General features: G+C 58.9%; 6 protein-coding genes across 6 annotated transcripts; 2 read left to right on the forward strand and 4 right to left on the reverse strand.

Moving 5' to 3' along the window:
• Positions 1–444: 444 nt before the first annotated feature.
• On the reverse strand, positions 445–1,081 carry BJ171DRAFT_426430 (thioredoxin-like protein; the record flags this gene model as incomplete). Its single annotated transcript, XM_053107764.1, has 2 exons — positions 445–713; positions 865–1,081. The coding sequence occupies 2 exons, from the start codon at positions 1,079–1,081 to the stop codon at positions 445–447; spliced, it is 486 nt and encodes a 161-aa protein (XP_052964528.1).
• Positions 1,082–2,365: 1,284 nt separating this feature from the next.
• Positions 2,366–5,008, forward strand: BJ171DRAFT_514083 (P-loop containing nucleoside triphosphate hydrolase protein). Its single transcript, XM_053111812.1, has 3 exons — positions 2,366–2,600; positions 2,855–3,103; positions 3,296–5,008. Exons 1-3 carry the CDS (start codon positions 2,375–2,377, stop codon positions 4,981–4,983), a joined length of 2,163 nt encoding a protein of 720 aa, XP_052964529.1. The 5' UTR covers positions 2,366–2,374; the 3' UTR covers positions 4,984–5,008.
• Positions 5,009–5,472: 464 nt separating this feature from the next.
• Positions 5,473–7,630, forward strand: BJ171DRAFT_514085 (uncharacterized protein). Its single transcript, XM_053111813.1, has 8 exons — positions 5,473–5,662; positions 5,791–5,989; positions 6,103–6,190; positions 6,320–6,380; positions 6,668–6,762; positions 6,893–6,901; positions 7,067–7,150; positions 7,336–7,630. Exons 1-8 carry the CDS (start codon positions 5,582–5,584, stop codon positions 7,433–7,435), a joined length of 717 nt encoding a protein of 238 aa, XP_052964530.1. The 5' UTR covers positions 5,473–5,581; the 3' UTR covers positions 7,436–7,630.
• A 152-nt stretch (positions 7,631–7,782) lies between these two features.
• BJ171DRAFT_600912 (uncharacterized protein) lies at positions 7,783–9,699 on the reverse strand. Its single transcript, XM_053115047.1, has 2 exons — positions 8,630–9,699; positions 7,783–8,292 (listed from the first exon to the last, which is right to left on the reverse strand). Exons 1-2 carry the CDS (start codon positions 9,643–9,645, stop codon positions 8,082–8,084), a joined length of 1,227 nt encoding a protein of 408 aa, XP_052964531.1. The 5' UTR covers positions 9,646–9,699; the 3' UTR covers positions 7,783–8,081.
• Positions 9,700–11,815: 2,116 nt separating this feature from the next.
• Positions 11,816–13,996, reverse strand: BJ171DRAFT_180452 (uncharacterized protein). Its single transcript, XM_053106059.1, has 6 exons — positions 13,931–13,996; positions 13,309–13,666; positions 12,766–12,837; positions 12,588–12,664; positions 12,355–12,467; positions 11,816–12,258 (listed from the first exon to the last, which is right to left on the reverse strand). The coding sequence occupies exons 2-6, from the start codon at positions 13,610–13,612 to the stop codon at positions 11,859–11,861; spliced, it is 966 nt and encodes a 321-aa protein (XP_052964532.1). The 5' UTR covers positions 13,613–13,666; positions 13,931–13,996; the 3' UTR covers positions 11,816–11,858.
• A 4,119-nt stretch (positions 13,997–18,115) lies between these two features.
• BJ171DRAFT_514131 (uncharacterized protein) lies at positions 18,116–21,650 on the reverse strand. Its single transcript, XM_053111814.1, has 6 exons — positions 21,334–21,650; positions 20,903–20,973; positions 20,635–20,672; positions 19,902–20,342; positions 19,429–19,554; positions 18,116–19,193 (listed from the first exon to the last, which is right to left on the reverse strand). Exons 1-6 carry the CDS (start codon positions 21,459–21,461, stop codon positions 18,414–18,416), a joined length of 1,584 nt encoding a protein of 527 aa, XP_052964533.1. The 5' UTR covers positions 21,462–21,650; the 3' UTR covers positions 18,116–18,413.
• Between the last annotated feature and the right edge of the window lie 70 nt (positions 21,651–21,720).

Consider the following 21,720-nt stretch of genomic DNA (forward strand, 5'->3'; position numbering starts at 1 on the left):
CGAACAGACTGGTATTTACCAACATGATCAATGCGTGCGTGGCGGTTGACGAGACCAGAGGGCGATCCTTCGATCGCAAATGGATGCAGATCACCGCGTTCGATTGAAATGGGTGTGTCCCGTTATTTTGAATATGTACACACAAGCGGCAAAAAAAAAAAAGAAAACGGATGCCGGTCGTTTCAAAGGCACAACACAAGCAAGAGTGAGGGCTGTCGGCGGAAGAAATCAACATATGGCGCTGCGGAAAAAGAATGGCTGAAATCACTGGATTGGTCCGGGTACCAATCCATATCAAATCCGATGCGGCGACGAGACCAGCGGGGACAAGAGCGTCTGCAAGAGCGTCGGGTCCGTCGCTGGCCAAGCTTTGGATGGTGGCTCAGCGCATTCTCAACCGGGCAAGGAATGTGGCTGGGCAGTATGGGGCTCGGGAGCCGGCTCTCACAGGTGGGCAACAATGTCCTTCTCCATATCGGCGGGGACCGTTGTGGGAGCAAAGCGGCGGATGACCTTGCCGTCGCGATCGACCAGGAACTTTTCAAAGTTCCACTTGATCATCTTCAGGCCAAGGATGCCGGGGGCCTCGGACTTGAGGTAGTTGTAGAGAGGATGCTCGTCCGAGCCGTTGACGCTGATCACCTCGGTGATGGGGAAACTGACGCCATAGTTGCGCTGGCAGACAGTCTCGATGGCATCGACCTCGGAATGCTCTGGAGAACGGCAGAGGGAGGGCAGGACGAACGAGGAAGGGTTGGGATCACAGCAGCAAGCAACAGCCCCTCCTTCATCAGCGGCATCGACAGACTTCGACAAACACGCAGTGCAGTGCAGTGCAGTGCAGTGCACCTCTCCGGAACTGACCTTGGTTGAAGGAGTTGGAAGGGCAGCCGATGATGACGAGGCCCTCATCCTTGTGGTCCTGGTACAGCTTCTCGAGGCCAGTGTACTGCGGGGTGAGGCCGCACTTGGAGGCAACGTTGACGACGACAACGACCTTGCCGCGGAACTGGGCGAGATCCAGGGGCTTGCCACGGAGGTCGTTGATCTTGAACGAGTAGAAGGGCGAGTCGGAGCTCATGGTGAAGATGCGGCGGCAGAAGCGGCGAGAAGCAGGGTTGATGGGAGCAAAGGCAAAGGAGCGAGCGAGGGCAGGCGAGGCCGGGGACTTGAATGCGGATGAAGTGTGGCTCTGATCGGTGGCTTTATAGCCATGGCTGCATTTGAAATGACTTGCCGAAGATCCGGACATGCCCAATGGGCTTTCACGCGGCCGGATGCACATAGCGGATTTCCCTTTCACCCTCGTCGCCACGGGCGGTCTCATTGCGATGCACGCTCTTTCACGGCACAGAGTGGATGAGGAACAAGCGCGGACAGGTCGGGCGGGCGGATCTGGGCCAAAGTGCAGATACTCGCCATCGAGCAGCACTTGGAATTAGCCGTCCTGTGATTCGATTACCGCCACCACGCAGTCGAACGACCGTCTTAGAATATACCTACAGACTGACAACCAGTCGAACAACCCAGTCGAACTACCCAGTCGAACTACCCAGTCGAACTACCCAGTCGAGCATCGTGGCCGTGCAGCCATACAGCACGGTATCGTATCTCACTCGGCAACAGCGGTGTGCATGTGGCCATGACACTCCGTGACGGCCCGCACATCCATCGAGCTGGCAGCACCGGCCGTCATGACCTCGGTGCTTCTGTGCATTTGTACCAGCGAGGCGCTTGCTGACCGAGCAGAGGTGCAACCGCCGTCCCTCAATCAGCACGAGTGGTTCCAGTGCCGATCCAGCACCGCTTTGTCTGCATCTGCTCTGCCGCTTCCCACGGCCCATCTGCGCGCTCGGTCTCCCTCCCTCATTCGCCTCCTTGCTCTTCTCGCACACGCATCATGAGCGACGAAGAAATGTCTCTGGTCAATTCGGAAGCAGCGGCCTTCCAGCCGCCTGCGTCCTTTGTCCAGCGCTCTCAGGCCCGGCTTGCTCGGCTCCACAAAACCAAGATGGGCCGAGACAAGTCAGTGTCGTCCCCGTCGCTGCTGGATCCTTCAACATCGGCACCGACACCGCTGAAATGCGCAGATGACCACCCAAAGAGGATCAAGGCCAGCTCCACCACTCAGCTCTCCGCCTCAAGAGCGAGCCTGTCCTCGACACCGTCGACACCGTCGACGCCCAAGACCCCTCCCCGTCCGTCGCCTCGCCCGGATCCGGCTCGATCGTCCGTTGGCTCATCCCACAAACGCGTGCGCTCTTCCTCCAACCTCGCCTTGCCCTCGTCCAAAGCGGCCGCACCAAGTATCGCACCCTCCAAGGCCGTGCTCGAGGTCGCCAGGCTGGCCGAGAAGCGCGCGGAACGGCGATTGATGCAGTTCGAGACACGCAGATATCGCAGCAGCTTGACCGAGCGGGATGCCAAGACACTCGAGTACAGGTCCACCATCGACGGCTTCACCGATATCTTCCAGAAGGACCTTGGAAAGGTCCACGCACAGATCCTCAAGTCGCGGAATCAGGATCGAGTACTTTCATACGACAATCCGGACGACCGTATCCGGGTCTGCGTTCGGAAGCGACCCATAAACAAGAAAGGTCAGCGGCAGGAGCGATGCGGTGATTTGACATGGTGTCATTTGGCGGGCTGCCGCCGTGTAGCGATTCAGCAGCATATCATGCGGTGCATGATACGATAGGATACGCTCGTTGCGCTCGATGCTCCGGTGGCTGTCTCTGTTGCTCGAACGGACATCAGCCAAGCATTCGCACCCCAACGGCCTCACCTTCCCATCCGCCTTTCTTTCGTTTTCGCTTCCGTTATCACTTCTGTTTCACTTTCACTTTCACAGAGATTGCTGAAGGCTCCTTCGACATCATCACCACGGCGACGGCCTCCTATCCCTATTCTCACATCTATCTGCACGAGCCCAAGATCAAGCTGGATCAAAGCAAGACCATCGACACCCACAGATTCCTCTTTGACCACGTCATTGATGACCAGTCCTCGAACGAGCAAGTCTACAAGATGGCCGCTCGGCCGCTGCTCCGACTGTTTCTCGATGGCGGCAAAGTGTCGCTGTTCGCATACGGCCAGACTGGTTAGGCACCTTTGTTCTCTTCCTGTGCAGTATCCGTCAGTCGCCTTGCCGCAGTGATTGCTGTAGCTCGACATGCTGTCCTCGGCAAAGCTGGCACAGATCGGAAGAATCGGCAAATGCCTACCGCCGTGCATGGTTGATCCCGACCGACTCTCCCACACTGCTCCCATCCTGCTCCCACACTGCTCCCAGGCAGCGGCAAGACCCACACCATCTTTGGGAAGCCCAAGGATCCCGGCGTCTACTACTACATCTGCCAGGATCTGTTCGCCTCACTTGCTTCGCCTGCCTCGCGCTCCGAGAAGCCAAGGCAAGGCCACGGCACAAAGTCGAGTCTGAATCCAAGTTCGAATGCGAATGTGAATGTGAATGTGAAGCAGGATCTCCGCTACTCGGTCGAGGCAAGTTACTTTGAGGTCTATGGAGGCAAGGCCTACGACCTTCTCAGCCATGAGCGCTCCCATCCCCAGCGCAAGCGAGTCCAGTTGCTCGAAGACGGCAAGGGAGAGCTCAAGGTCGTGGGACTCACCGAAATCAAAGACATTGCGAGCCCCGAGCAGCTCTACCAGATCGGATGCCACGGCAACCAGATGCGCACGACGGGCTCAACCGAAGCCAACGCCGAGTCCTCGCGGTCGCACGCTGTCTTCCAGATCACCTTGAAGCATAAGCTACGCAGGACCGATGGAACCTGGGCTACCAGCCCCAGAGTCTTTGGCAAGTTTTCACTGATTGATCTGGCTGGCTCCGAGCGCGGCGCCGACACCGGGGATATCGACAAGGTCCGTCGATCCGAGGGCAGCGAGATCAACAAGAGCCTACTGGCGCTCAAAGAATGCATCCGGGCACTGCATCGCCGAAGCATGATGGGCGAGCACGCCGCCAACGAGGTTCATATCCCCTTCCGAGGGAGCAAGCTCACGCAGATTCTCCGAGACTCGCTCGTCGACCCAAAGTCGTGCACCGTCATGGTGGCGACCGTCAGCCCAGGGTCCAACTCGGCCGAGCACTCGCTCAACACCCTGCGGTATGCCGACCGAGTGAAGGAGTACAAAGGTAAAGGTGCCCGGGCAAAGTCGCTGCCGCCGACCCGACTGGTCATTGACGGCCCAGCGCAAACCACAAACAACAACGACCCCGAGTGCAGCGATGGCAACGACTCTGCCAGCCCACAACACAACGACGGCGACGACGAGTCGATGATGAGCCCCAACGAGGTGGTTGGCGTCTGCGTTCCGTCGCTGGCTGAGATGCAGCTCCAGGACGATGACGACGACGACGACGATGACGACGATGACAACAACAGCGACGAGGAGCAAGGCGATGAGAATGTGGCCGTGGCCGGTGAACTCGGCACGCTCAAGAGCTCCATCCACCCTTCGGGCTCGAGCGACGACCACCCAGCGCATCCGGACCGCTCGGAGGACGAGTCGATGGGCTCGGAGAGGTCCAGTCCGGCCACCACGGAGCCAGTCGGCGGCGCACGCAGCCCACCACATGTCGACTTGGCAAAGACCAAGCCAGAGGCCAAGCAGGAGGGGTCGCGCTGTGCCGACGAAGCCTCCCGGGCAGAGCATGCAGATGGAGCCAAGATCCACGAGCCCGCACGCCCGCTGACGGCATCCTCGCTGCTCGAGGAAGAGGACGCCCTGATCAACTACCACATCTCGACGCTCACGTCCAACGCCAAAATCATCCAGGACGAGGAGCGGCTGCTGATGTCGGTGTCGACCGAGGGATACGACATTGACGAGTACATTGACGGACTGGATGCCGTGCTGGCCACGAAGATGCAGATGCTGATAGAGCTGCAGACGAAACTGGGCCAGTTCCGCCGCCACGTCGAGGAATACGAGCTGCAGGAGGGAGACCGGCTTTAGGAGACTGTCGCTGAAGGATCTCTGGAGGATCTCTGGAATAGAGCATGTTCGTTGACGAGTAGTATAGGGGGCGTATGTCGGCGACAAGCTGCTGCGAGTCCTCGGCTGGAGCCGTGGTGGTTCTGGTCCTGCCAGGGGACGGAAATCATGGCCGCGGCCGCGCCGGCATTGCGCTGGACCGCCTGCATGCCCTCCGCGAATGTTCTGCGGCAGCGCGGATTTGAAATGCGGTGCTGCACAAGTGGCCGTCCGGCAAAATGCCGTCGCCAGGCACCGGGGCGGGTGATCGCCGATGACCATCGTCGGCAGCAGCGACGGGCCGGGGCACCGTTGTGCGCGCTGCTCGCCGCTGCTGGGATGGTCCAAGTGGTCGACATTGTCGAAGCAAAACGGCGTGCCCTTGTCGATTGCCGCTTGCTGCGAATGTTCGGCAGCATTGCGACGAGGACGGGCAGCGCCCGCGCCGAACAGCAGCAGCAATGACGGTAACAACAGCAACAGCAACAGCAGCGGCAGCGCCTATAAAAGGTGCTCCAGCCGCCCGGCCCCGTCTGCCCCCATCTGCCTGTCTCGCATCTCCCCACACCCGTCTTCTGCCATGTCCCGCTCTCTCCTCGTCTACGGCGGCTCCGGTGCCCTCGGCCGTGCTCTGGTTGCGCACTTTCGCTCCCTGAACTATGCAAGTATCGCCTGTTGTATGGCTTGGGGGGGGGGCGATCGCCCGCCATGTCTCTGGTCCGGCCCAACCCTTTCTCTGATCCACACCCGCCGTTCTAACGTCGCGCTCTCGACTCTGAATCTCTCCAGAACGTTACCTCGGTCGACTTCAGAGAGAACGAGGAGGCCGATGCCAACGTTGTCATCTCCCGCGAGGACGGTGCTGCCGAGCTCCAGGTTGCTGGCCCTCGCATCGCCAGCGCCGTCGCTGCCTCGCTTGGCACCATGAAGGTCGATGCCATCCTGAACGTCGCTGGTGGCTGGGCCGGTGGCAACATCCTCGACGAAGGTAAAGGCCTGCACTCTTCCTGGCCTCTGTCCTCTTGGCTGGTGTCGGTGTTGCCCATCGATGAGACATCCACAGCTTCGGAGTGCTCACTCCTGCCCTGGCCATCTCGCTAGATCTCTACAAGAACGTTTCCCTGATGCTCTCGCAGAGCGTCAACTCGTCCGTCATTGCTTCTCGCATTGCCGCCGCCCATCTTAAGGAGTAAGTGTGATCTGATCCGACTTGTACGCACACAGCAGCAGCAGCAGCAGCAGCAACTCCGGGGCGTTGGGTGGGGAGCATCACCAGCCCAGGTCGCTCTAACCCTATATTTTCTTCGGTTTGCAACAGGGGCGGTCTGCTTACCCTCGTCGGCGCTGGCGCCGCTGTCTCTGGCACCCCCGGTAACATGGTCGTTCGTGCTTCTTCCGGACAACCTGCACCATTGGCAAACGTCTCAGACACAAACTTACCTGCATCACAACGACATGTGCCAATCTCATTGGCGCTCGTTCTCGTTTTCTTCTTTCGTTCACTCTGTCTCTCTCGCGCGGTCATCATGAACAAACGCTGCTGCAGGCATGGTATGATGAATCGCCAGCCTTTCCGGCCCATTTGTCGGTCCCTCCGTGTGCTGCGTTGTTGCCTCCACTTCAGCATGCGATCGTCGATACTGATGCCACCGGCTCGCGTTTACAGATCGCTTACGGACTCGCCAAGGCTGCTGTTCACCACCTTGTCAAGAGCTTGGCCTCCAACGGCAGCGGCCTTCCTGAGGGTGCTCGCACGGTGGCGTAAGTAGCCAAATCACACTCACGTTCATATTCGCATTGGAAGTTGGCATCACGGAAAGTGAGGCCCCGTGCTAATGCTTCATGCTGTGCCTTTCCCTCCCTTGACCAACATCCCCGATATCATCTGAAGCATTCTGCCGTAAGTGTCGTCTTTGGTGACCGTGGTCCCGGAGCTGCTGGGTGCAGCTCTCGGACTGACCCCTCGCTTGAGCGCGGCGACGAACCAAAGCTCCGTTGGGGATCCGCACCATTCCATTTACCACATCTTGATACTCACGCTCGTGCCGATGTCTATTTTCCACAGCGTCACCCTGGACACTCCCATGAACCGCAAGTTCATGCCCGACGCCGACTTTTCCTCGTGGACTCCCCTCTCTGAGATTGCCGAGTATGTACACATGTTTTCTCCACGACCAGGGTCAGCTGCATCCCTTCTTTGGAGGGCCAGGGCAATGCCACTCGGACACCCGGGCATCAAATCGTCATTCGCTCCTGTGTGCCAAATCGAATGCTAATGTGTCGCCATGTCGTCATGTTGCCATGCATCTCTGCTCCTGCCCCTGACCCCCACAGGCGCCTCCAGCGATGGTCCGAGAACTCCGATGCAGTCGTCTCGGGCTCCCTGGTCAAGATCGTCACCAAGGACGGCAAGACCGAGTGGATCAATGTCTAAGGCTGCTCTGTGAGCGGGCCGAGGTAGTGCTATGATCCAATGTGGCCAACGGCGAACAAGTATTATGATGGGCCTGCCCACGGCCTCTCGGATATCGATTTCGATTTCGATGGGCTGGAGCCGGGTCCGTTTCGCAGACTCGGTTTAGGTCGATCGGACAACGTATGGAATAAACGTAAAACTTTCGATATCGTCGTTTTGCACTTTGAATCACCAATCCATGGCGGTGTGAGGATTGTGCACACTCTCGAGAAGCGTACACACGCACACACCGGCTAAACAGCCAAGCGCCTGTCTAATTTGAAGAAGCAAGTGGAGGAGAGACACCCACGGGCATACCAAGATGTGCGTGTATTACGAAGGAGTAGGTGATATAAAGAGGGGGAGGCAATGCGATGCCGAATAATGCCGAGTGCAGGCGAGCAGCACAGTCGATGCGAACGCTGGTTGTTTCCAAAGGCAGGTGAGTCAGGAGTGATTTGACTGCATGAAGGTGGATTAGATACAGTGAGAAGGGGTTCAAGCAGTGTATTTGTTGAGAGGGAAAGGTGGTGACGCTCAATCCACCATGCTTTGGTCGAGAGGAGCACCGGCAATGAGGTCGCAAATATCTCATAGCTGGATCACACCTCGCTCCAGCGCAATACTAGTCCTTCGTGTGGCTCGAGTGAAGCTTATGGTATCGCAAGCCGCTGGAGCTGGTGTAGTGCTTGTGGCAGATATCGCAGCTGAAGACCGGGCGGACGAAAACAGTCTTGCCGCTCAGGTCCTCCTCGGAGGGGGCGTAGAGCTCCTCGCGCGACCCATTCTTGCGTTGTCGCAGAGACGAGAGCTGGTGGACAGTCTTGAGGTGATATCTGGAGGCGAGAGAGCACAGAAGTGCAAGTGGATGGTGTGTGGCCGTGAAGGATTGTCGGGGAGGGACATCAGAGCGACGATGTGGAACGATGGGGTCGTGGGAAAGGCGATTACCATGAGCACCGAGCGACGGCAGAGAGTCAGTAATCGAATGGTATCAATCTGTGCTCTTCTGCAATGGCATCTTGCTTAACACAGTGGGCGGCAGCACCGCCGAGCAGCCATGGCCGAGACCGAGGCCTGGACTATGAAACAACATTCTGCTTTGCACCACCAAGCCCAACCGCTGCCTCGGTTCCTGCTTGGGACACTGATCCCGCGCGAGGATATACATGCCTGAGCCCTCCAATAGTCGTGTAGGTCTTTGTGCACTGGCTGAAGTTGCAGGCGTAAGGGACGCCTTCGGATTTGAGTGCTTTCTTGACCCTTTTCCTCGCTGTCTCGCCGTCCCTTGGCGAGTCCGGTCCCGGTCCCGCACTGCCGCCATAGGCCGAGTCTTGCTGCGAACCAGACTGACTGCCGCTATGTGCTTCAGAGATAGACTCCGACCCAGATCCAGATCCAGATCCAGAGCTCATGGCGGCCGTGCAGCCCGTGACGCTGCCGATGGTGAAGCAGGATAGACCGGATGAGTCCCCCGGGCCTAGTGCTCCTGTCAACGATGAGGTGGGTGTGGAATGCGGCAACGCCGGCATCGGCACTGGCACAGGTACCGTCGCTGACGCTGATACTGGCATTGGCATCGGTATCGACATCGGCATCGGCATCGGCATCGGCATCGGCATCGGTATCGGCATTGGCATTGGCATAGGTCCGAGGGGGCGACAGAGCGTCGGACCCAAGTCGATTCCCCGCGGGAACGATGGTGTGAGCAAGCCGAGACTCGGATGAACCACGAACGAGGGATGCGGCTGCATTTGTGTTGGCAGTCGCTGCTGTGCCTGTTGCATGGCTTGCGGGGCCAGTTGCGGCTGCTGGATCTGTTGGATATGGTGAAGTTGCTGCTGCTGCTGCTGCTGCTGCTGCTGCTGCTGCTGCTGCTGCTGCTGCTGCTGCTGCTGTCGCATCTGATTCTGGAGGCACTGTTGCCGCTGCTGCACTTGGTGGACTTGGAGGGTTTGCAAATGCTGCAGATTTTGGTGGTGTTGATACGGCAGGCTCGTTGGTGAGGCCACAGATAGGAAGACTGATGAAGAGGGCCGACCAAGCCGTTTCGGATACGGCGCGTCTCTGGATGGACCAACGGCCAGTGCTGGTGGTCGAGAGGAGTCATGGCCGAGCGTCATCACTGCCGGCCGGACGTGGTTCATGACCCGAAGAGTGCCCATATCGTGCGCGACCAGGTGGTTCATATCGCAAGGATAGTGCCCCAGAAAGGTACATATCTCTTGCGACTGTGATGAAAGGGGAGCCACGGACTTGGCTGGTGCTGTCGTGGCAGCAGGAGGCAAGCCGGCAGCCGGAGCAGCAGCCTCGGCCGGCGTCGAGGGCATCATGGGAACAGCAGCTTTTGGTATCGGCATGGATGCAGCAGGGGGTTGGATCGTCGCAGTCATGGCTGCAAAGGCAGTGCCCAGAAACGCCGTCGAAGCGCCGGTGAGGTCGATCGGATACGGAGTTGCTGGATACGGGGGCTGGGAGGACTTGATCGCCGAAGCCAGCGGCGATACGACCAACATTGATCCAACCAGACCGGTCGCGGGGTGCGGAAGCGGGCTTGGACTCGGGCTTGGATGCAGGAGCAGAACTGGCCCACAACTGCTCAGATGATGCTGTGGGTCACTTGGGGCTTGAAACCGGCTGGTGTGATCGCCGGCACCCGTGCTGGGCGACCCGCCCGATAGCAGGGCGCCGTAGCTTGGCGGCAGATCGGGGTGACGGTGAGCGGGTGCTGGGAACGGCGAGGGTGCAATCGGAGCTCGGCACGCCGCCGCCGCCGCTGCTGCTGCTTTCGATTGGGCGATCGATCCACTCTTTCCAACAAACATGCTCGTCAGAGCGATGCACGGCGGATCGGCTCAGAGACAACGAACGCAGAAGGGCGCCGCTGGGAGTACTCAAATGCAGTCGATCGAAATGCTGGCGATGTTGGTGGGTCAGTCGTGGTTGTCGGCGATTGTGCCGGGAGAGCCAGTGTCAGAACTTTGGGATCGACCGAGTAGTCGCGACGCTGGCCACGGAGACGAAAAGGCCGTAGATGCAAATCAAAGGAGAAAGCGGCTCGGAAGGTATCGCCAGAGAGAGATGATGCGATTCCCAGGGTGTCGAGCGAATGACTCGGCCTGGTCTCAACGGTCGCGTTCGGCGAGATGATCTGGACAGAATTGCTGTGGGAATATGTCAGGAGGAGATCGCCACTCTCGATTATCAAACAGATGTTGCTACAGTCGCAACAGCAGTATCCGCGCATGTATTTGTGGGGCCGTCTGAGGAGGGTCTCAAAGTACTCGGACGAGCACGCTCCCGGCACAAGTGCAGAGCCGACACAATAGTTACCAGACACCGGTGCGGTCCAGGCCGGCTGTTTGCTGCAGCGAGGGTTGTTCGTTTTCGCTTCTAGAGGAAGACTCTGCCCGTTTGATGTGCGAGCAGCAAATACTCCTAGCGGCTCGCAGAGATGTGCTCGAATGTGCTGGTGAGAGGACGCCGACGCTCTGCTCTTTGGATTGATTCTTCCACCTCGATTGGTTTCGCCGACAAGCGAATCATTGGATCTGAGGAGTGGCGATGAGTAACCGTGCTCTGCCGTGACGATCTAGATGTAGGGGGGGGGCCGAAGGACTGTCTTGATTTGGTTCGCAGAGGATCACAGACGAAAGGCACCCGGCAGGTTGCATGATTCAAGATACAACATTCCGGAGCCGCCTCTCTCACTTTCTCGATCCAGGATACCAAAGGGTACCAAAATGTACCAAACGTATCATCACTCGCCCATCCGTTACATGTCAAGTCGTCGTGAGATTTGTCGCAGTCTAGAAATGAGGTGCTGGACACAGCCTGGAGATCTCAGTGTGCTGGTCGATCACTCCTTGTCGAGCCTGACCTCGAGTGGCCCAGGCCGTCGATCAGCATAACTCGATGGCAGCAAACTTCCAGTATCAGATGGTTCATGTCCGTCGCGGAGCTGTGAGCTATCCGCGATGTATCATGCCCACACCCTTGCCTGCCCCGCTCTGTTTCCCGCCGCTCAATATTTTGCACGAATGATCTCGTCGACTTGGATGCCGCGTGGGCCCTCTTTCGTCTTTCATCGCCAAAGCTCGGTGAGATCGGCTCCTGGTTTCGAGTCCCATGCAAATCGATGAGAGCAAAAGAGGCTCTGGTGTATGTAGTTTGTTCCCGGACACATGGGTCGATGCTTCGATAACAACTTCTCCCCACCACTGTCGCCAGCGCTCATCCAAGTCCAAGTCCACGTCCTCAGAGCCGCATCGTGTTTCGAGAAGAGCGCTCGAACAAGCCTGGCTTGCAGGGCGGTAGTGGTGGTGTCGGTGGTGGTGGTAGTGGTGGTGGTGCAGCCGGGTCGGCGACAAGGACAACCTCTACAGGGACCGCGGTGTATCCATCAAGAGTTCTTCTTCAGCTTCCACAGGGCAGATCCCTTCTGCAGCGAACCGTCATCTGGGGCACCGGGGACAAGCGTGCTGGATTGCAAGCTCATTTTCCGCACGGACTTGTTGGAGTCTCCCGGCGATGTCGATTTGATGCGGCCGCCGCTGGTGGCATTGGACCCGAGACCGCCGGCCGATGGCGAGCCAGTTGCAAGCCCAGCCTTCTGCTGCTGCTTCCTCAGCCTTTGTTTCTCGATACTGCGGGCACGCTTTTGCCTGTGGAGGTTTCGGTAGGTGAAAAACTCGTCCTGGAACTTGCGCGGTATCCGGCTATAGAAGCTGAGTTCGTTTGGTCGCTCCCGGCCAAGCTCCATGTTGAAAGGCTTCAGGGCTCGATTGGCTTGCACAATGTACCTGGAACGAGAGAGAGGGAGGGAAGGAGAGGGGAGGGTCAATATACATGGCTGCTTTCATCTGTGCGACTCAAAGAGCGGCATCCGGACCGCTTACTTTGCTGGCTTGATCACCTTCTCGGTGTATGTGCCACTCGCAATAAACCAGAGCAGCACGCCCGCAAAGAAGATAAAGCCACCAAAGAAAAGGAGGTTGGGCCTCGTTCGCCCCTGTGAGATCGGAATGGTTAGAACAGCGAGCGCAGCCGAGCTTGTGTTTTCACCGGCAGCGCTCCATAGAAGCAGACAGGCCGACCTCATTCACACCCACTGCAGCCATAGGCGGCTCACCTCTTCGTCGACTGTCTTATCGGACCATAGCATATACGCAAAGAAGAATAGGGCCAGGATGACCATGCAAAATGCCGCTGATTCACGCAAACGAGTCAGCACATGGAAAGGCGTCCGCTTGATCCCGAGTCCCGGGGGCTCTCGATAGCCATCCGGCATTCCCTCCGCGCACACTCACCTTCCCATCTGCGCCGGGAACTGTTGAAGCGCTCCATGTTCATTCTTAGCCGCTCTTCAAAAATGGCGAGGTCTGGCCGATTTGCACCGTTGGGAGGAGGGATAAGATACCGGCCGGAACAGGTCCAGACATAGCAAAGCAAGTTTGTGCCGATCAAATTCCGGATCATGTCGAAGCACACCATTGGGTTTCCCCGTTAAGCGATGAGGAAGGGATCGGGTTAGATGCATGAGTGCCCGTGGCATTTCGGCGATATCGGCGTCGATACAGCTGTCCTTTGGTGCAGCAAAAGCAAAAGTTCCATGGCACACTAGCACCATGCAATGGATACGACCCGACGCCACAGATCAAGGCAGATCCATCGAGCAATCCATCAATTGGTCCATCGAGCAACCGATTCGGATAGGGTTCCGGGCATGCCTCTCTAGTGAGCTCCGTATCCATGAAATCCATGCCCGTGCCACTGAAGTCATTCCAGGGCGAGATGCGTCCCTGATCCGCCAATCTTTCGCTATCGCCTCGTGCTCATCCCAACATCCTTACCCTTGAAAGTGCGCTCGTCCAGTCGCAGATGAGATTCGATGCTTCGCTCCAGTCGCTCGCCAGTGCTAGCTCCGTTGCTGTGCTCCACTAGGGTATTTTCAATGTTGGCAACGGGCGATGATGACGACAGCGCCGAGGGCGACAGCGGCGGGGACGAGGTCGGGGTTGGTGATGTTGCCGATAGGGATGGCGGTGCTCCCAAGGCCGGGATCGCAGGGAGGTACTCGTCGCCGGACCGGCTCGAGACAGGCTCATACGAGGCTCCGAGAGAGATGGATTCGAGCGTGATCTTGGGTGTGCTCATGGCATGAGAGGACGATGGGGAGTTCGGCGTTGGTGGTGTGCGGAGATACAGGACCTGCAGACGATGGGTAGTCCAAGGGAGAGCAATGGGATCGGCTGGAGAGTTAATACAACGACGAAGCCGTGGCTTTGCCCGGTGTACACTATGCCTATGCAGGGCAGGCAGCTGTTTTGAGCCACCCCAAAGACGCAATCATGGTGGGGACCGGAATTGCAGCAGCCCGGCAAGTGGAAGCCGGCCGATTTGCCGACGGTGCACTCTGCGAGACTGGCCATGGTTTCGGGCAACAATAAAGTACGGCCGTGCAAGTGCGGATACCCTATACTCCTGCCAGTGGGCTCTGTGGTCGGGCAGGAAGTGAGGTGCTGAGGATGGGAGGGAGGGAGCTGACCTTGCGTCCAAACGAATGGCAGCGGCTCGGGCGTCGTGGGTCGAAGGAAAAAGGGCCGGCTTGTGGACAGGGATTCGTGGAGGTCAGCGCATGCCCTGCGGTCAGTCGGTCAGTCAGTCAGTCAGCGAGCCGAGCCGGAGCAGCCGGTCGGTGGGAGGGATGGACGGAAGACGGAGGGGATGGACTGCAACCCGGCAGAATCGCTCAACAGCCAGCGCTGCGTTGGATGCAAGCCAAGCCAGGGCCGCACCACGAGCCGAGACAGCCCCGAGCGCGCCGCTCGCTCGCCCGCCGCTCTCGTGCCGTCTCGGCGACACGGAGTGCGAGGCTCGACTGCCACGATGCTGACCAGCCCAGTCCATCAGAGCGACCATTCGCAAGCACTGCGGCAGATGCAGCTCCGGGTCATGGCCAGCGGTCATGCCGGGTTGGCTGGTCCTGCCGGGCTCGTCGTGGTATGCGGCGGGGGAAGAGAGTGTTCTCGCCGCCGATCTCGGTGGGCCGCTGGTTGGATCCGCCACAACGCGGCCGGCTCGAGCCGCTCCAGCATGGTGGCCCTGGCAAGCTCGGTGCAGTCTGGGCGGCCCTGGGCAGCGTCGCTGTCGGTGGTGCTGGCTGTGACGCCTCGGGTGGCGACTGAATCGCTGTCTCGAGTGCGAGGGAGCATCCTCGACCGAGGACAGTGCCGTTAGGCAGGGATGAATCCGTGAGCGCCGGGGGTCTGGCCACGGCACCGATCTCGATCTCGATCTCGATCCGGCGTCGCGCTGTCAAAAAACACCAAGTGTATATTGAGAATCCGGGATCATTACAGCGTATCCACCAAAAAACGGGACACCCAGGGTTTTGACCATTGATCAATATTTTGTTACCCAATACCATCGCGCGCTGGCCATGACCATTCGCCACACAACCACTCTCCAGAGGAAAGTATCACTCTCACTCTGCCACACTGCCCTACAGCGAGCAGGTCTCTCTCACAAGAGGGCAACACACCTCTACAAGTCCAAGCGACTGGATGAGCGAGTGGCACAGTTCAGGGACCAGGTCCGCTCCATCGACCCACGACGATTCGTTTTTGTCGACGAGACAGGGATCAGGAAATCCATTTTCCCTCTCTACGGATACTCACCGAAGGGTGCTCCGCTTCGCCAGCGCAATCGCATGAAGCACAAGTCTGTCTCGGCTGCATTTGCCATCAACCACTCTGGTGTGCTGCATCGCATGTACATCCCCACATCATTCAAGACACACTCGATGGTCGAGTTCTTTGAGCGAGCGACCTTCCCAGATGACTCTGTGATTGTGATGGACAATGTCAGCATGCACAAGACAAGGGCTGTCCTGGACTGCATCGAGCGCCGAGGATGGTCAGTGATCTTCACCCCACCTGCCTCGCCCGACTTCAATCCCATCGAGAACTTCTTTGGGGTTGAGTCCCCACCGATTTGGGGTTGAGTTCCTCCAATTTGGAGTTGAGCTCCCCAATCACGCCGCCATTCTCACGCTCACATCCCTGGCTTGAACCTCTCGGCGATTTTTGAACAGGGTCACTTCCCCAACCAGCCCGCGCAGACGGGTTCCTGCTCTCGGGTATAAATGCCACACCTTCGTCCTGCTACTTTTTTTCCTTCATCTCGCCTTGATCTGATCATCGCGCTATTGTACGATAAAAAAAAAGTCTCTGCTCTGACCAGTACCACTGGCAGGCATCCAGCATCCTCTGCCCCCATGCCTCCGAAGCGCAAGGGTACCGGTGATGGCCAGCCTCGGCCACCCAGGCCCAAGAAAGCCAAGTCACAGTCGGAGCCTGTCTCTGGTTCGTATTCTGACCCCACGCATGCTTGGTCGTCTGTTGCTTCGTCGCTCACCACCACTGCTTCTGCAGATCCAATGGATGTCGATCCCACCGAGCCTGGTCCATCTACTTCCTCGAGTACCGGCAAGCGATGTCCCAAGTGCGATGGCACCGATCACGAACGTTGCAACACCAACAAGTGTCCCAAATACCGGCCCCTCAAGAGTTCTGTCGTCCCACTCGTGGATGGAAGGTCATCGGCCCCTCAGTTCAGCTGCTTCAAGCAGACCATGGATGGCTGTTGTCTCAATCCCGCTCTCCGCGACAAGATCCAGGCCACCGTCGAGGCCATGACCCAGATCCAGTTCGAGGCATCCAGGCTGCTCAACCTGCACATCCTCCGGTGCATCGAGCAGGATCTTCCCGTCCCCGTCATCTCCAAGTCCACCCCTGCTTTCGTTCGCCAATGCTTCAAGATCGTCCAGGACGGTGCCCTCTCCCCGACCGGGGACAATGAGAAATACAACGAGCATCTGGTCGCTTCCTTTCGCGACTACCAGACCACTCGGCACGCAGACCTGCCTCCGGCCCCTCGTCTGCCTGATGGTGCTCACAGTCAGCTTCTCACACTGGCTGTCAATGCCTATGCCACCAACTGCACCACCCACCTCAACCTGGCCTACTGGCGACTCCTTCGCCGCTTCTGTGCTGCTGTCTTCCCAGCCAACAAGCATAAGCACGAAGCCATCGAGGCCTGTCTCGAGCTCTTCGAGAAACCAGGGCAGACTCCACCCAAGGCCGATCTCGAGTTCCTCTATCCCGAGTTTGGCCACATCCTGGACGAGTTTCGGTACAGCAGCGACCAGGACCGCTTCCGGGCCCTCCATCGCCTCTCACACCATGTGAGAATCCTCGCCCGAGACAAGATGGTCGACAATGTCCACAAGTGGATCGACTGTGACATGCCCGCCCTCCGAGTCACCGAGCTGCAGCGCCAGGCCAAGCTGGACAGCCTCACCACCCAAGGCATTCCCTCCGACGACAAGAGGTTCACCAAGGCCAAGTCTGAGCTCGGCACCACCAAGTCCAAGATCAACAAGCTGGCATCCAAACTCAACTGGGCACTCAAGCAGCTCGCTCTCGACACTCCTCCGGCCGTGTGCACGATGGTCCCTCTGTGCACAGCCAAGGCCAAGTATGTCAAGATTGACACGGTCACTCTTTGGAATCTCCTGGGTCCAAAGAAGCGCCTTGGACTCACCCGGGACAAGCTCAAGGAAGAAGGTGAGGACGGTGTCAACAACCAGGATCGTCTCTGGCGCAGTTGCTTCAAGCTGCGTAGTTCCCTCTTCCAAGAGCGGGACGTGAACAAGAAGCTGTTCAACTACGAGATCAGCACCGATGGCATTGGATGCACCATCGGTCTCGTCAAGTTTCTGCCTCGAACCGATCACACCGAGACCATCGAGCCTCCTCCGACTGCCGAGCAGCGCATCCAGGCCATCGGCAACCCAGACCCCAACCGCACCACTTGGATTGGAATTGACCCAGGCGTCGGCTCCATCTTCACGGCGGTCATCCAAGCACCGGGCCACCAAGACGAGGTGGTCTCATTCTCGAATGGTCACTATCAGCACATGTGTGGCCACAGGTCCGATACTAAGTGGCACAATACCAAGAAGAAGCAGCTCAGCATCGAGACCTGGATGTCGACCACCCCCTCGCCCAAGGTGTCGTCCTCGGAAGCCTTCAAGGTCCATCTCACCCATGTCCTGCGACCGGAGCTGCGAGTGCAGCTCGACTTCCACCTTGGCAAGAAGGCCCGTCACCATCGATTCACGGGCCACAAGAGGCGCCAAGTGGCCGTTGACAAGATGTGCAAGGCCGTCCTGAGGCACGCCCCGATACGGACCGATGTGGTGATCGCCTTTGGCAATGCGTCATGGCGACAAGGCAAGGGCTATGCATCCAGCCCTCGGAGGCAGCGGTTCGCTCAGTACTTTGAGCAATTCGAGCACCACCGTCGCCACCCACATCGCCCTCATGGAAGCATCAAGGTGGCCTCGACGAACGAGTTCAACACCTCGCAGGTGTGCTCCAAGTGCCTGGAGCCAGTTCGGTTGGAAGGACTCGATGCGCCCAGTGTTGCGAATTCCCACTTTGTCAGGAGCTGCAAGAATCCCAGCTGCCGGACAGTGTGGAATCGCGACGTCAATGCGGCGCGCAACATGATCACAGTGTGCAGGTCGATTGTGGAGACCGGAGAGCGACCGGCGGTCTTCACTCGGAGGCTGCCAAAGTGATCTGTTTTATTTCTTGTGGCTTTGCTTGACGCGAGCACAGCACATACTACTGTTCATGGAAACGGCTATGTTGTCCCGTTTTTTTCTGAATAAAGTGTACAGGTGGGAGCGGGCGTGGGCAGCGGCCTGAAGCTGTCTCCAGCAGTCTGCTTCGAGGCTGCAGCCACGGCAGCCACAGGGGAGGGGGAGAAAGCGATCCGTCGATCATAGTGCACAGAGTCGCTGGGGCCGTGCGGCGGGATGCTGCTGCCTTGGACGCATGGGTCGAGGTATCCCCTCAGACTCTTCCGACAGCCATTTGACGCTCCGCTACCGGGCCTGTAACCGAGACGAGCGGGCGGACGATGTGTGGACGAGGTTGCCCTCGGAGTCGCGGTCGCTGGGGCCGCCGTAGTCCTTGCCATGACCATCTGTTGCAATCTTGCTTGCGCGGGGCTGCGAGTTGCGCCGGCGGTGGATTCGCTCGCCCTCGCCAGAGCTCGCTGGGGACAGAGATCTGGCCGGAGCACCGGTGTTGTGGTTCTCGTCTCCGTTCGAGTCCTCTTTGGAGCTGAAACAAGTTGAATCGGCCTCGTCGGCGATGCTCTTATCGTCGTCCTCGCCGACCCGTAACCGATGGCTCTGCGGGGACGACGGGGTTGGGAATCGCTGCTGCTGCTGCTGCTGCTGCTGCTGCTGCTGCTGCTGCTGTTGTTGTTGTAGATGCTTTTGCCCACGCCAGCCCCGCCCGGGACCCTTCCGTCGCTTGGTGCTGGGCTCCTGCTGCTCCTGGAGGGCCTGCTGCTTCTCGAGCTCGGTCTGGTAGCGGGTAAAGGCGGCCTGTGCTCGGGTGCAGAGGTGCCTCAGCTCCTCTTGCAGGTGGAAAGCCTTGGCTCGCAGCTCCAGGGTCGCATCAAAGGCAGTGTTGGGGCTGGCTGTGGCCGAGGACTCGCTCGCCGATGACCTGGACGAGCCCAGGGTGCTGGGGGGCGGCGTCTGGGTCCTCGGCAGCGGCACGGACAGGAGCGAGTTGGGCAGCAAGATCGGCGAAGGGAGCGGTGTGGAAGCCAGCGAGGGCGGCGGACTCCAGAAAAGGTTTGGTTCGAGATTCTGGGGGGTGCACACGGGAAGAGCGCCATGAGGTCATCAGTGATAGTGGCAGTAGTGGTAGCGGTAGTGGCGGTGGTGGTGAAGGAACGATCGACTGAGAAGCCCAAATCGCACGGCAAAGCAGGACGACAGATCGGTCTGGTGCGATTCGTCCGGCGAGATCGCCGTAATCACTGAAATCACCGAAATCGCTGTAATCGCAGAGATCGCGGCCGGTCTTCGCGCAGGCACTTACCGCTATCCGGTCGAGTTCGCCGCGGTAGAAGGTTTGCCGGTCGATGAATCTGGAGACGACGGCCTCTTTGAGCTTGAAGGGCACCTCGGGAGCAGTAGCGGTGGCGGCGGGCTGGCCCCGCTTTCGCTGCACCAGGTGTTGGGGGGAGGGTGTCGGCGAAGCCATGTTAGCCGCGGCAGACTCTGGAGAAGGACGAACAGCAGCGGCGCAGACGGAACCCAAAGAAGGGTGCTCATCGCCAGCGAGGGTTGGTCCAGAGCCAAGAAGGGCACTTGGCTCGTGTCTGTGCGCTTCATGGTCGCAGAAGCACCGTGCAGGCCAGCAAAGGCAGCGTGCAGCGGCCTGGCGGGATAGCATCGCTGCTGATGCAGCAACTGCATGCCGCCGCCAGCCCCGTTGATCCCCCGCACATGGATCTAGACATATCTTTCTCCCCGCCAGTCCAGCCAGAGCCACCAGAGACCCACACCAACCTTTCCAGAGGGCTTGGGAGGAGGAGGAGGAGGAGGAGGAGGAGGAGGAGAGGGCCGAGGCCGCTGCTCCCTCGTCGGTCTGCTGGAGGCGGCGACGACAGCAGAGGTTGCGGGGCCCGCTCGCTCAGCATCGGCTTCATCTTGCACGGCATCGGGTCCATCGCTGTCGAGCTCGTCGTCGCGATGGTCGCCGTTGCTGCTGTCGTTGTTGTCGTTGTTGTCGTTGTTGTCGTTGTTGTCGTTGTTGTCGTTGTTGTCGTTGTCGATATCGTTGAGATCACTGATATCATTGACATCGTTGGCATCATTGACATCGCCATCGTCGTCGTCGGCGACGATCATGTCCTCAATGGGCTTGTAGAAACGATTGTGGATGCGGCGGCCATGCGCCAGGCAGTTTGACCGGATCGAGAATTTTGCACCGCAGCCCTTGGCCGGACACTAGCAGGGACGGCCGCAGCTCGGTTATTGATCGGCAGGTCTGGACACTGCGATGGCGACCGCAATGGCGATACAGACACCGGCGCGGCTGCCATTCCGATCCGCACGCGAGTGCCAACGCAAGCGAAATGCAGGCAAAATGCAGGCGAAATGCAAGCGAAATGCAGGCGAAATGCAAGCAAAATGCAGGTATTGGCCCCGCTGGCCACTATTGTCTTGGACGGCAGCGATGTGCACTCTTGTTTCCCCCCGCGCAGCCCCAGGGACGTGCATCATTATCGGGCGCCCTTACAGTGAATGGCTTTTCACCCGTGTGTGCACGCAAGTGATCTAAATCGGACGGATACAAGAAACGCAGTGAGGATTCCGGAGGCCGGGCGGGGCGAGGCGGGTCTCGCACAAAGAGAGCGAATATCAGTCTGGATCGACCGCGATGGCATGTACGCAACTGCAACCGCAACTGCAGCTGGGGCTGGGATGAGAGAGAGAGAGTTCCCGGGCGATCAAGAGTACCGCGGGGACTGGTCGACAGGCTGTCGAGATGGAGCTGGGAAATTTACCCAGTAAACGTCCGTGATAGGGCAAGACGGCAGTGTTTTTGCAGCCGTGCCACAGACATCGCTGATTGCGCCTGGAAAATGTGGGGAGAGTAAGATGGCTGGGTAAGAAGCCATGCTGAGCAGCGCATTTGCATTTCAGTGGGCGTGGGCCGTGCCGATGATCAAGGCCCATCTGATATGGCTGCATTTGGCCCTGGCGACGGTCAAGCTGCAGGAGCCGGTATCACATTCGCCATCAACGGCCGCGGTTCTCATGGACGGAATGGCGATTGGGCTGCGAGGCGGGGGTGGGGGACAAGACGAGCCAATGCACGGAACAGCATGTTGCAGGCAAATGCTAATGCACCGATTGCCAGCTCGGCGGAGGTAGACGGGGGTAGTGTGGATAGATCCGCGGGGACGGCGGTGGTAGGGCCGGCGGGTACACTTACGTGAGCGACAGGTTGAGATTTTTGACGTGGGCGGAGACCACATGGCGAACGAGGTCATTCTGAGACCCGAACAACATGTTGCATTCATTCCATCGGCAGTACCGCGGATCCTTGGTGGTGGCGGACATTGCGCTAACAGGGCGGAGGGCGAGCTGTGGCTGTGCTGGACGGGAGATTACTTTGGGAGGCAGAGATAGTGCTGGATGATGATGACGATGGCGGGCCGGGAGGACGAGCGAGCGGGTGTGGAAGGAAGGGGCGAGAGCGAAAAGACAGCCCCACCAACGAGCGCGGCGGCAAGAGGGCGAACGGCGCCGGCCAACCAGGTGCGGCCTGGGCTCGCCACGGCGCACATCATGATATGGGCAAGGGATTGTGGTGAGATAT

This window comes from Polychytrium aggregatum (assembly GCF_025602895.1).
Source record: "Polychytrium aggregatum strain JEL109 chromosome Unknown BJ171scaffold_31, whole genome shotgun sequence".
Classification (NCBI taxonomy): Eukaryota; Fungi; Chytridiomycota; class Chytridiomycetes; order Polychytriales; genus Polychytrium; species Polychytrium aggregatum.

Coding starts and splice junctions, on each gene's coding strand:
- BJ171DRAFT_514085 (XM_053111813.1), top strand. CDS start 5,582: ATGTCCCGCTCTCTCCTCGTCTACGGCGGCTCCGGTGCCCTCGGCCGT. Junction 5,990..6,102: donor TGGCAACATCCTCGACGAAG/GTAAAGGCCTGC, acceptor CCATCTCGCTAG/ATCTCTACAAGAACGTTTCC. Junction 7,151..7,335: donor CCCCTCTCTGAGATTGCCGA/GTATGTACACAT, acceptor TGACCCCCACAG/GCGCCTCCAGCGATGGTCCG.
- BJ171DRAFT_514083 (XM_053111812.1), top strand. CDS start 2,375: ATGCAGTTCGAGACACGCAGATATCGCAGCAGCTTGACCGAGCGGGAT. Junction 2,601..2,854: donor GCGACCCATAAACAAGAAAG/GTCAGCGGCAGG, acceptor TCACTTTCACAG/AGATTGCTGAAGGCTCCTTC. Junction 3,104..3,295: donor GTTCGCATACGGCCAGACTG/GTTAGGCACCTT, acceptor CACTGCTCCCAG/GCAGCGGCAAGACCCACACC.
- BJ171DRAFT_514131 (XM_053111814.1), bottom strand. CDS start 21,461: ATGTCCGCCACCACCAAGGATCCGCGGTACTGCCGATGGAATGAATGC. Junction 20,343..20,634: donor CGGGTGAAAAGCCATTCACT/GTAAGGGCGCCC, acceptor CGTCCCTGCTAG/TGTCCGGCCAAGGGCTGCGG. Junction 19,555..19,901: donor CTCCCAAGCCCTCTGGAAAG/GTTGGTGTGGGT, acceptor CACCTGGTGCAG/CGAAAGCGGGGCCAGCCCGC.
- BJ171DRAFT_600912 (XM_053115047.1), bottom strand. CDS start 9,645: ATGAACCACCTGGTCGCGCACGATATGGGCACTCTTCGGGTCATGAAC. Junction 8,293..8,629: donor ACGACTATTGGAGGGCTCAG/GCATGTATATCC, acceptor TCTCGCCTCCAG/ATATCACCTCAAGACTGTCC.
- BJ171DRAFT_180452 (XM_053106059.1), bottom strand. CDS start 13,612: ATGAGCACACCCAAGATCACGCTCGAATCCATCTCTCTCGGAGCCTCG. Junction 12,665..12,765: donor TTCCCGGCGCAGATGGGAAG/GTGAGTGTGCGC, acceptor TGCGTGAATCAG/CGGCATTTTGCATGGTCATC. Junction 12,259..12,354: donor AAGGTGATCAAGCCAGCAAA/GTAAGCGGTCCG, acceptor CTCTCGTTCCAG/GTACATTGTGCAAGCCAATC.